General features: G+C 35.8%; 1 protein-coding gene across 1 annotated transcript; it reads left to right on the top strand.

The window, feature by feature from the left end:
- The first annotated feature begins 260 nt into the window (after positions 1-260).
- On the top strand, positions 261-12,664 carry LOC128228734 (tRNA-uridine aminocarboxypropyltransferase 2-like). Its single transcript, XM_052940212.1, has 7 exons — positions 261-397; positions 2,821-2,911; positions 3,101-3,198; positions 7,795-7,993; positions 8,844-8,972; positions 10,599-10,782; positions 11,244-12,664. Exons 1-7 carry the CDS (start codon positions 261-263, stop codon positions 11,534-11,536), a joined length of 1,131 nt encoding a protein of 376 aa, XP_052796172.1. The 3' UTR covers positions 11,537-12,664.
- The last annotated feature ends 868 nt before the right edge of the window (positions 12,665-13,532 follow it).

Raw genomic sequence — 13,532 nt, 5'->3', positions numbered from 1 at the left:
TTTTCTAGAATCTTTATAAGCTTTCTGAACCATATGACACATATATATATTTTTTTTCTTATATAAAATATTATTACCGATAATAAAGTGTTGCAACCATGTCAAATTCATTGATGGTCATTCCAATCCCAAATCAATCATAAATTATACAATATATGAGAAATAAATTTGACCGATTACTTTTGAGCCGACATGTCCAATTAATGGCGCGAACATGCTGGTCGCAAAATTAGCAGGTTCGAAATACATGAGTACAAAGCATGGCTGACGGATTTGGCTTAGATGAATCGTCTATTGACGGTTTAGATGAGGAAAATTTTATGAACGAATTGTACCTGTTTGCCACAGAAAACAAAGAACCACCTAAGCAATCGCGAAAAGTTTGCAACAGATGCAGGTAAAAAGTCAAAATCATAAAACGCAATGTAATTCCGTGACCATTATTTGTAGGTTACACGCCACCAATTTATTTCTGTAAATATTACTTTTGATTTATTTATTCTATAACTGTGGTACTTATAAATGTTTTTAAATTACAAACTTTAAAACGAAGATGCAGGCGCGTAGGAGCTGGGGCCGCAGGGGCCTCGGCCGCGGCCCCAATATTCGGGCTAGTTAAACGGCAATGGGGCCGCGAATATTTGATACCGATTTTCTTAATAATCGTATTTTGAATAAAGCTACGTGCATATAGATCAATACCAGTCTGACACGATATTGAATAAACAAGTTACCATGTCATAATTACACCATCTAGCTAATTGGCGTGAAAATGGACGGGTTAGTGGAAGAAGAAGCAATAAGAAAATTATTATTTGTATCGTTTTTGATGTTTCAAAAACTGTAATTTATTGTGATAATTGCAACTACCCGTTATAATAGAATTGTCGTTAAATAGCTAACAATATGTATTATTTCATACTCGTCACATTAAAGTTTTGACTTTAAAATGGATGTTCTCGGCAAGGTCTGAATGATGTTGCTTTGATTGTTCAAAAAAGTGTGCAAATTAATGTATTAGATGAGTTTGAATTACTGTGACAATTTATATTTGTATATGGTACAGAAATAGAAATTATGAAATAAATGTAATAGTGAATAAATGTTACTAAACTATAATAGTTTTTTATATATATAAACTATTTTAACCGAAAAGGTATAGATAAAAACATGAAAATAAAACCTGAACTCACTGGATATCGAGTCTTTCAATGCTTAAAGTTGAAAAAAATCTCGACGGCAGGGGACAACCCTCCCCAGCCCACCCCTTCCGCGGCCTCAATGTCAGTTCCCTTCCTACGCGCCTGAGATGATTTAAGTGTAGTGTCAGCCCTTAAGTACACCTCCAACAGCCTTGCCGATGAGCTAGCTTTTAACAATTTATGGCAATGCCTTTGGTGTCGGCTGCAGGTATATTAAGAGTTGATATTAGGAATTGTTGACTTGTACATCAAAGATGCCAGTCATTCAAGAACTTGCGATTTGTCGAGCTTGAGGCTTACTCCCAACTATTATTCCCTCTTTTTCATAAAGAATATACTGATTATGGGTTAGTTTAAAAAATATATTTTTCAATGATTGTGAAAAAACGATTGTGAAGAAAGTTATGATGAGAGAATGGTCTTGTCTTGTGGGGAAACTGGAGTGCCCGGAGAAAACCCACTTGTCTGGCTTGGTGACCACTAACCAAACTCACATGCGCCCATGACGGGAATTTAACCCGGCTCGCCTAGGTGAGAAGCGAGTGTGCTAACCACTGCGCTTAACCGGACATTTATGGGTTGTAAAAGTAAAAAGAGGAATGGAGCACCACTGCTGGTCCAAAACACACAAATCATGAGCAAAACCTATGATAACCTCAAGGTCATAATTTTACACATTTTCCCAAAAGTGTGTTCCAAAATAAAAAACCCATTGCAGGTTTTCAAATTTGCACAAGTTGAAAAAAATAATTGCAATGACATTTTTTGAAAAATGTCGAAATCCTCTAATCACCGGTCATGCGTACAGGGTGATTAGAGGATTTCGACATTTTTCAAAAAATGTCATTGCAAATTTTTCCCCGTGACAGGCGGGGATACTTACCACTATACTTATTTCGTAAGTCCAAGGTCGTGGGTTCGAACCCCGACAGGTGCACATAGCAATTTGTGCAGTCTGTTACATTTGGAGCTTCTTAGGCTCCCCTTTGCTTATATAGCGGCAAGCACATAGTCCAAGCTTCTTAGGCTCCCTTTTGCTTTTACTGCTACCTGGAAGTCGAAGACAAATCCATAGTGAAACTCTATAGCCTCGTAGTCAAAATTCTGTTCTGCATGTTTCTCTAAAGTATCAGACTGGATTACTGTTCAAAACATATATGAGGTTCTAGACCTTATCTTTTGAAAGGATGGGTTAGTGCTAAACCTCAAAGTTTAAAAATAAGCTTCAACTAGGTAATAAAGTATGCCACATTGTCATTTTTCTAGGCATCAAAAGGCTGTAACAAAGTCATGAAAGCAATGACTAAATTAGTTAAAATACATATAAAACCATTTCTTACCTTTGCAAAATACTTGTTTATGTTTTAATGTGTGGATTTCTAATTATATTAAATAATAAGATGAAATGTCTCAAAAAAAACCTGACGCATACAGGTTCCATAGCATACTTATTCCATGGTTATGAAAACATTTTATTTTTTTTAATTTATTTTTTATTTACCCTTACTTGCTAATTTTCAAGCCAAAGTGCAAGAAAGCATTGTTAATGTTTTTCCAATTCCACTGGTAAATGTATATCAAAGTCGTGGCTTCAATGAATCTGTGACTTTTTTTTTAGTCGTCCATTGACTGTGTGCTGGTGCCCTTATTTAGCAGCTGAGCGGATACAGATATCCACCGATGTTTTCATACTACAGCATCCTTTTGAGGTAAGTATTATGTTACAGCTTGCTTGTTACATGTTAATACATTTTAAGCGGAGATGCAGATTGAATGAATTTGTGTTTATCATTGAACATGTCATAATCATTTTGTGGTTTATAGTTTAAATCAATATCATTAAGTATAAAAACTAGTTGATAATTTCTTTAGATAGCAAAAGGAGATGTATATTGCAGGAGTTGCGGAAGCTGAAGACGGCTCCCATGTTGTACCAGAGTGTGCAGGAAGGCAAGTGCCATATCATCCGGGGCAAGAAGTTTAACAATAATAAGAGGTAAAGCTTTAATACAGGGTTCAAGCAAGAATTTTCCTCCCATATCAGTCTAATGGCATTATTTATTTTCTTTCCATTTTGAGAAAAGTTGCTTTTCAATTGAATTTTTAATCTAATATAGGGGGCAGAAATTGAGCCCAAATTCAAGAGTACATGTGTATATTTTCCCCATTGTGTGTCAGAATTCCGATTCAGGCTTTTCTGTTTATGTGTAGAAAAAAAAAGAATCTGACCGAAACTATTATAAAATAACATGAATGTCATTAATATGGTACAAAAGACAAACACTTGGGATTATTAATTATATACACTTTTTTGAGTGTTTATTTGAAATTCCCTAGCCACATTCCCCTACAGCAGAGAAACAGTCATGGGATAGCTGTTCGTAGCTACAGTACACTACACGTGGAACTACACCTTTCCGTTTTCCTTGGCGGATTTTGGTTATCGCGGACACGACATCCAATTCATCATAATCCGCTTTCCTTGGTGTTTTCACTCGTTTGGCCGCCGAGACTGATCATTGGACCGTATAATTACAATCGCCGCGTTACTCGGGAGTAAAAACACCGCGAAACTCCGAGGAAACCGATAAGAATCTCCTACTGTACATGTATCTGATTTTGTGTAATTTATTTGAATACTGTTCTTTTATTGTGATGTTTCAATATTTTTCGGACTTACTTGCACATAATAAGACTCATAATCCTTTGACCGTGCAAAAATGCAATATATGTCGATGTCCATTTTTGACCGAGTTCTAATTATATCTTACTCATTTGACTTCCAACAGTTCCAGTTACTTAAAGTAATGTAAACATTCTGTTTGCTACGTATATTCAATAAATTTCTCTGAACTGTTTTTATTTAAACATGCAGTTTGATAAAAAAAAAAATGCATTTTTCGCAATAACATACATGCCATATTGTCTGGAGACCATTCAGGGGGATTTGTTCAAAAGGCTGAAAATTCAGGGGGATTTTGGTAGTATTCAGGGGGATTTTTTAGCAGATCTAATTTGGCAAAATTTCAAAGTATTTTATATGCAAGTATGAAAAAAACAAATTGCCATAATTTTGAAAGGCTCCCGAGGGGATTATGTCCAGAATTTAAGGGGATTTGGGTCACATACCAGGGGATTTTCATCATCGCCATGTAGCACTACAGGCATGGCGCATGTGCCATTCACCGTGTTTACCCCTTTTTCCAGCACTTAATCTATATTTTTATGAGACACAGCCATATTGCATAATAAAAGCACTCACTTGCAAAATAGAATACTCCATAGAAAAATATGTTTCAGAGACAATTTAATGGGCTTACCTTCCTCTAAAATTGGATACAAAATCTGCTGCCTATGATCATAAATGATGACTTTCAGACTAATAGAGAGAATGGAATGAATTATCAATATTTTTCATTTCAATTCCCAAATAGTCAGATTTGTTCGCTTTTTCCGATAATTGCGATAAAGGTCAATGTCATGTATGTAAACATGTAAGTGAGGCATAACAAAGAACAGCATTGTCTACTAGTTATTTTAATCCTTTTCTTTACTGAATAATTTACTGTCACCTTTAAATTATTAATCCTTTTGATGACAATGACACATGTTTTGAAGAACTCTTTAATTTGTTACATTCTCTCTGATTGGATAAAAATTATAATCAAACCAATGAAAATCGACCTTTTATCTGACCAGTCTAATATTGACATTTCTTTCTGTCAGTTTCAATCAAAACAATGCATGAAATGTGCCTTGCTGATTTATTAAGTGTCACCCAATAGGTGTTGTTAAAACACACCATCAGTTGATAATCCAATTAAGCTTCAGGACAGGAAGGGCATTATAACTGTAAACAGGCCCGGTGATAAATTTGTGTAATTTTAAGCACTCTTTTTTTTAATTCTGGGGGATTTTCATCCCCCTCCGGGAGACCGGGGGAAGGGTCAAAATTCCGGGGGATTTTTTCCCCCTCCGGGGGATATGGCATGTATGCAATAACAAACATGCCTGATAACCAAAAGTAGTCTTAATTTAGCGCACAATACGTCACTTTTTGCATATCACGTGACTTCCACATTGTCAAAAATACTAGATTGCGTTTCATACGTAAAATTTCTAATTATTAACTAAGAAGTTATGGTTTCAATATTTTAAAGCACAATATTCAAACTAACATCGTAACTTTCATAAAATAGTTTAATTGAAAGCTGAATTATATTCATTGAGAGTAGGAAATAGATAACACCAATATCTTCATACATGTACATATGAAGATTAAATCGGCGATTTATTAAACCACAGTACATGAGTTACCTTCATACTTTTTAACGTCATAATTAACATTGCAATTTAGATATTATCTGGAATGCGGAAAAACAATATGTATCACAAAAGAAATAGTGACAGGGAGAAATATTCACACATACATGGTACTCAACACCTGCATATTACTCCAAGCCAATTTAGTTCTCAACAACACAAAAGCCGTATGATGTAATTATGGTAAACAAACATTACATGGTGTTATATCTTAAATGTGTGCGAATATCAACAGGCAATTAACGAATGTTAGTTGAAAGGTAAATTAATAACCGAACGTGATAAAGATGTATTGTTTTATTGAATAGGTATTCTTCCTTTTTTTACGAGAAAAAATTATTTTTATAAATGAAATAACTGCGAATGTAATTATTTATTTTCAATAGTAGCAATGTAGTAGCAAAGCATACAACTTGGAGTTCCGCTTTGAGGCCAATAAAACAACACGAACACCGGCGATACTGGCAATAAAACCCTCGGCAGAAAACTAGAAACTCGCGGATTTTAGCGAGGAAAAAGGTTACGTACTCGGTGGATGTCCGCGATAAATTAAAAAACCCTCGGATTGACCGAGGGAAGTGGTAGTTCCGCATGGAGTGTACTGTAGATGTTGATGTCAACATCAAGTACCGTATTATATCATGGATAGGACGCTAGCATAGATAGGACGCAGGCAAAAAAATAGTTGAGAAAACGGGTAAAAACCCTTGATATATAAGATAGGACGCAGCGGAAAAATGTCAAAATCGGAGCCGAAAAATTGAGGTTGGTCAAGTATTTATAACATATATATTGAAGTAAAAAACAAACAAAAAATTGTAAATAAGGCATATTTTGGTAACTGTCTTGTGTATTTCGATAATTATTGTCTTATTTTGGTAATTTAGTGTACACAACAATGATATGTGTCTTGACATTTTGAGAACATTTACGCATATTATAAGACTTATACAAATGCCGTAGTAGTCCAGACTGACAGTCAACCGTTGCAACCGTTGCAATAGTCTCGACATGCTTTCTGAATGACAGTCAACCGTTGCAATCGCAACAAAACTGTGTATTGTCAAAACTGATGATTGTTTTGAAAAGGCTTGTCGCTGTGCGGATTAAAGCATGTCGGCATAATTAAGTGTCAGTAATTAGCCTTGCCAGCGGAAGGCACATCGGGTAAAGTGCGAACAAACAACCATAAGGTTTTACCATCACAATAGTTTGTTCTATTGATGTTTTTCTAATGACAGACAGCGGGTGTTTTTCACACCTCCGCACATTTGAAAAGATTTGATAGTGATAATAATGCTACTTTGCGTTATGCACATTCATTTATCAATTTTTTAAAACAGTAACATACAACAAAATGTTTTGTAAAATATCGAAACATTAAAATCATAAACAACGATTAATTGATATTTACCTCCTTTCCCGATTTTCGTTGCCGTTATAACTCAATCCAGTTAAAGTGCTGACTCACATCGAGTTTTTGTGAGTAGCGTCCCTTTTATAAAAAAGTAAACACTCGTGTTTTTTTCAATTTATTTCTCAATAAATCATTTTAAAGTAAACATTCAATATATTTCTGCGTGTGTTAACTTGCGTGATTTTACCTATGTCAGTTGTTCTCTTCGGTGACGCAGTACAGATACTTACTATTACCGCGTTCTTCCCCGGTCCAATATTTTCAACCTGAAATGGACTTGGAAAAAAACAGATGAAATTCTAATAGCATAGAAAGGACGCAGGCAATTTTTAAGACGAGAATTGGGGGTAAAAAAGTGCGTCCTATGCATGATATAATACGGTACATTTGTTGTGAATGAAAAATATAAAAGATTGAATCTATTAGATAGGGTCACTATTATTATAAGTGTGGTTACTTGACTAGATCAGAGCGGGTTAGGCTAGGTTTGGTTTTATGATTTGTGCAGTAGTGAGCGCATTCCCATCTTACCAAGGCATCCTTGGTTCAATACCCGGCCTTGGCGCCAGTGAGTTTGGTTTGTGGTCACCAATAAGGACAAGTGGGTTTTGCCTCATACTCCTGTTCTCCCCACAATACAAGACCACACCCTTGCGTAACATTGTGCCAATGAGAGTAATATGAATAATGTTGTAATATTTTGTTTTACAACTGTTGTAAAATAGAGGTTTAAACTAGACTAGACATGGTTAGGATTTGAGTCCTTAGGACAGGCAAATAATATATAGAAGATTTGTTTTCTATAAAGCAAACTTGATCTGTTTTCAATCCCCTCTCTGCCTTGCATATCAGATGTGTGAGGTACCCAGACCTGCATGAGGTTCTCTCTAGCCCTGACACGCTGCTGCTCTTCCCTGGGGAGGATGCAGTCGACATTCGCCAGTTGGTGGGAGAGCCCAACACCTCATACAACCTGGTTGTCCTTGACGGCACTTGGTCCCAGGCCCGTGGGATGTATGCCAATAATAAACTCCTTCAACTGCCAAGGAAGGTATTGCAGTACAAAACATTTCTAATGGCGTAAGAAATGGCGATTTTTATTAGCTCAACTATTCGATGAATAAGGAGAGCTCCATACTCATCCTAGTGTCAGCGTCTGCATCACTCCTGGATTAAGGTTTTGCATGTTACCACAAGTCATTTAATTCAACATTTCAGCAAAAACTTCTCTTGCATTGAAACTTAAAGTAAATTCTTCAGCAAATGCATCATATAAGCAACAACTGGAAGTATTTCATTGAAAAATTATACAACATTTCTCATCCATTGGACCTACTTGAACTATTAAGTTAGATAACTCTATTTTGCATATAAAGCTTATTATGACCCTTTATTTTCTTACTTAGAAATTCTTGTGAAGGTTTTGCATGTAAGCATATGTAAGTCAATAACTCTGCAACTACTTCATGTTTTGCACTTTATACAATAAAGTATGATAACTCTAATTTGCATATATATAATGCACAATTTGCCCCTTTTTTACTGGTTAAGGTTTTGCATGAAATTGTTTTTTACAGTAATCCATGCAAATTTCACTAACACTTTGCAATCCTTGCACATTGAAACTTGCACTGGAATCGTCGAGCAGGCTGTCTCTGTGAAAGCTGTTGTTTATTTGTCATAGCTGGAAATGTTCTGTATGTTCCTACTTTGGTAATCAATTCCTATGATGTAGATACATTTCAATATTCTAGATGTGAGGATGATGATTTCATGTACAAACCTTATAGGTTAACATGCATGTTTTTTAATGACTTTTATGAATTTTAAGCAAGTTCTTGTTCTCCTTGTGATGTCACAGTCATTCGCGAAGTAAGAATATAAATATAAGTGTATTCTAGGTGAAGGTGGAGACAGATATGACGAGTCGTTACGTGATTCGGACCCAACCCACGGACACCGCCCTCTCTACCCTCGAGTCTGTAGCTGTGGCCCTCTCCATACTAGAGAACAGGCCTGAACTGGTTGAGGTGAGATTTGACACCATTATGACCATAGGTGGCAGCATCAGTCGGTGATGGGGATTTTTTTAGTTCTTATTTAATCATATATATTATAACAAGGTCTCTAAAACTGTTTGCATCCTTTGCCAGAATAAAAGACCGGAACTTTTCAAGAAATAGAACAAAGTGAATCAACATTTGCTTGCATTTGCTTTCATTCAAATTGTGTTTTAAAATATGACATGTTTTTCAGTGTGTCAGTGTGTATACCAAGTGATATTAAAATTGCGTCATAAATGCTACTTCAGAGGGCAACATATTGCTTCGAATGAATACTTTAAGCAAAGATACCTTTACTATTTCTTCACCATTTTAAAAGAAACTTTGCTCAGTCTACGCCGCTTACCATGCCCGGCCTTCGGTCTTTTGCCAGAGTTTGATTGAGAGTTTGGTTTATTAAATTACTACGACAAACCTTTGTACAAAATGTCTGTCTGACGGAGCACTGTCAAAACATTATTTTGGAAGCATGTGATGAAGTATAAGAAAAGTGATTTTTGTTTAAAGACTTCATTTTAAGCAAATTGTTGTCTTCTGATGTAGCATATATATATATGACATAATTTATTATGTGGTATACACTCACTGTTTTTGGAGAACCTTTTATCAATTAATTGTATGTTAAAAAAAATTAGTCAAATGCGTTCTTCTTGGGGGCCTTCTTATAATGTTCACGATTATTTTCCTATCTCAGACTGATGTAAAAAAAAACTGCTAAATGTAAAAAAAAAGAAAGACTTTTGGATGGCTTATTCTTAAAAGACACCGCTATAAAACATTTTAAATCTTTGTCTGTAGATGCTTAAATGAACAGTATATTACAATGCCTATATTATATTAATAAAAGGGATGATTTCCCTAATGGCAGTGGTCTTGATTGTTTCAAATGCTAGTTACTGCTCTAGGCCCTCTGGAGGTTCAAGATTTGTTATTGATTGTTTCAGACACCAGTTGCCCTTTTGAGGCCTTCTGTAGGTTGAAGATGTGTTATTGATTGATTCAGACACCAGTTGCCCCTTTAATGCTCTGTAGGTTCAAGATGTGTTATTGATTGTTTCAGACACCAGTTGCCCTTTTGAGGCCTTCTGTAGGTTGAAGATGTGTTATTGATTGTTTCAGACACCAGTTGCCCCTTTAATGCTCTGTAGGTTCAAGATGTGTTATTGATTGGTGTAGAAACCAGTTGCCCATTTGAGGCCCTCTATATGTTCAAGATGTGTTATTGATTGTTTCAGACACTAACTGCCCCTTTGAGGCCCTCTGCATGTTCAAGATGTATTATTGATTGTTTCAGACACTAGTTGCCCCTCTAAAAGCCCTCGGGAGGTTCAAGATGTGTTTATGATTGTTTCCGACACAAGTTGCCCTTTGGAGGCCTTCTGCATGTTTAAGATGTGTCAGTGATTGTTTCAGACAGCAGTTGCCCTTCCGGAGGCCCTCTAGAGGTTAAAGATGTGTTTATGATTGTTTCAGACACTAGTTGCCCCATTGGAGGCCCTCTAGAGGTTTAAGATGTGTTTATGATTGTTTCAGACACTAGTTGCCCTTCCAGAGGCCCTCTAAAGGTTTAAGATGTGTTTTTGATTGTTTCAGACACTAGTTGCTCCATTGGAGGCCCTCTGCAGGTTCCAGTTGCATCACGGAGCTGTGGCCCACCAGAGCAGGGAGTACAAGATTGCCCATGGACTCTGGAACAAAACCCTTCCCAGGAAACTCATACGTCGGATGCAACGGCAGGATGCAGAGAATGCCTTAACTAGAGACAGTGGTGAACACAGTATGTTGACTGTATAGATACATTGATTGTATGATGGTTATTATTTCAACAAGGATCAAAATCGAATGGAATGCAACATTTTATTTTTAGTGTTTTGAACTAAGTCCAACGTGCTATCCAAATCTGACATCCGCACAAACAGTAATTGGACACGATATCAAAGTCATTGATGAAAGGAAATTTGATAAAAAGTATTTGAATACCTTATAGGCATAAAGCATATAATATAATAAAAAGAAACCATTTATAGAGTAAACAATATATATAGGATAATTGTTTGTTTCAGTGTAAGATCACACATTATTTCACCTTATAAACAAAGTAAATACTTCACTGGTTGCTATGCCACTGGTGAAATAGAACTTTTTCTACCCACTCTGTGGTATATACTTCAAACATGTCAAAATAAAACAACTGGATAAAATTTCAATGCCATTATTGACTATTACTTTTTTATACAGACAGAGTTGATGACCCCATCAGAAAGAAAGAGGACGAAAACACACTGAAGATGCAGTTGACCTCAACCGAGACCTGTGATGCTGACCAAGGAAACTTGACACCATCCATGGACAACCTGGAGGAGTTCTCAGAGTCCCAGATAAGCACCACCTGTGATATAATACCATCATGTGATAGTAAACCTTCTGATACTATGGATAGAAATTCGACATACTGTGATACATCTCTAAAGGAAGCTCTTAATGGCACTGAAAATATTGATATGAAATGTGATAGAACTGTAGACAGTTGAAGTATTGTACTGTTAAGTTTCCCAATTCTACAATCAAGGATCATAATTATTTCTACAAACTCAATATTCCCAATAGACATGTTATTCTAGCTTTTTTTCAAATATAAAAGAAATTTAGTTTATCTTTTATCTTTGACAGAAATTGGAGAAATTACCGTATATGTCTTCTTAAGCATGCAGGTAATGTCTTTTTGAGATCCCTGGGTGCCAAAAAGAACCATTTTCCCTAATTTAACAACTTTTTAAAATCTGCTCAATTGAAGGAAAATACAATAATCAATATTTGCTGCATCCTAGCGGTAACATACCATGTAGTGTAAATCAATAAAATGGTCAACTGAATATGTGGATTCAATATATCACTACACAATTTTTGGCATCGCGACTCTCATTGTTTACAATAGCGTATGGTTTTCACCGGAATTTATGGCATTTTGTAGAGTTTAAGCTTATGGTATTCATTGTACATGTCACAAAATGGGGAATTGGAAGCCCCTGGATCTTCTATGGGGTCATGCATGTTTAATATGACATTTACGGTATTTATGAAAACACTTCTCATAGATGAGCTTCTTTGCTTTTATGGAAAATGATTGTGTTAACCTTAACTTGCTAAAAGTCAACTGTTATATTCCTCACGAGTTCTGGCTTATGGGTTTATACTCACCACTATTTTTGCAATGCGCCAAAAGCTTCCATCTCATTTTCTGATGTATCTGTCCATTTTTAAAAACACTTTACTAGAGCCCAAATTTATGGTTTTCAAACAACTGAATTGCATAAAAGCTAGTATAAGTTGCTGTGATAATAAACACTTCATCTGGAAACAAGTAAATTGAAATAATCTAGTAGTTTAAACTTGGGTCCTAATTTCTCAAAAAAACTTTAACTGAACACAGTATCTTATTTTATTTAGCAACAATACTTACTTTATGTACTTATGATTTTACAAAACAAAAAGTTGTATACAGTTGTAGCTATAGGCTGAGGGCTACAGTTCAGAATGTCATCCCAGACATGAAGGGACAACAGTTTTGACTGTTACACAAATGCCCATGCAACCACTGTTTTATTACCTGATAATATCAGGGCTCTCAATAATTTTTGAAGTAGAAGGGTGAGCATAGAAAGTAGAAGGGGGGTTTAGGGGGGCCTCCCCCAATGGGGTTTAAGGGGCAGAGCCCATATTTAACCGGGGGCCCAGGGGGTCGAAATTGTTTTTAAGCATTATGAAATCAGTCAAGTTAACTCTCCTAAGAGCAAAATTCCTGTTTTCCACATCATTTTACATGTGTTTGGAGTGTAAATACCATTGATACGAGTAAAAAAAAGTTTGAAAACATACATATTTTTATTCATAAAGTATTGCTCCTGATTGGATTCATCAGCACATGGCAGATCAAATGGCTTGCTGAAAACCTCATCGTTAATCAGATCAGCAATCTCGTCTCTGGTCATTGCCATTGGCCCACCTTCAGTTTGTACAGAAGCATCACTAGTCTTGATCAGACCATTTGGATTTTTTGCATTTTAGATCTTGCAACATGTGCCTTCTTTGGTAATTTTCTTCTGGATTTTTCATTCAGCCAATATCAGACAGCTTTGAAGATGAGTATCAAACAGCTTTAAAGTTTATATAGATGAAAATTCTTTTACCTGTATCAGTAAGATGTCAGAAAAACTGGCTTAAAGCAGTCATTGTAACAGAAAATTGGGTCTTTCAGAAGAATAGCAACATAGTCGAAAATAATCGCATCCGAAATATGTGTAGTTCTTGCAATCACATTTTTAAAGCCATAATTGCGCTGTTATTGAGTCGCCATTAATATAACTGGAATAACATTCATATACCTACATAGAGACATTGAATGATTCAAATTTTCTTTGTTAACCATTGTCTTTTCTCAAAGTGTTGTAGATGCATATTAGTTAAATACAAGCGCTTTTAATAACACGATTCATATAAGGGAATCAGCAGTTGAATGTATTTTAAAAT

The sequence above is a fragment of the Mya arenaria genome, chromosome 3, assembly GCF_026914265.1.
Source record: "Mya arenaria isolate MELC-2E11 chromosome 3, ASM2691426v1".
Classification (NCBI taxonomy): Eukaryota; Metazoa; Mollusca; class Bivalvia; order Myida; family Myidae; genus Mya; species Mya arenaria.
This window is presented reverse-complemented; position numbering and strand designations above follow the sequence as displayed.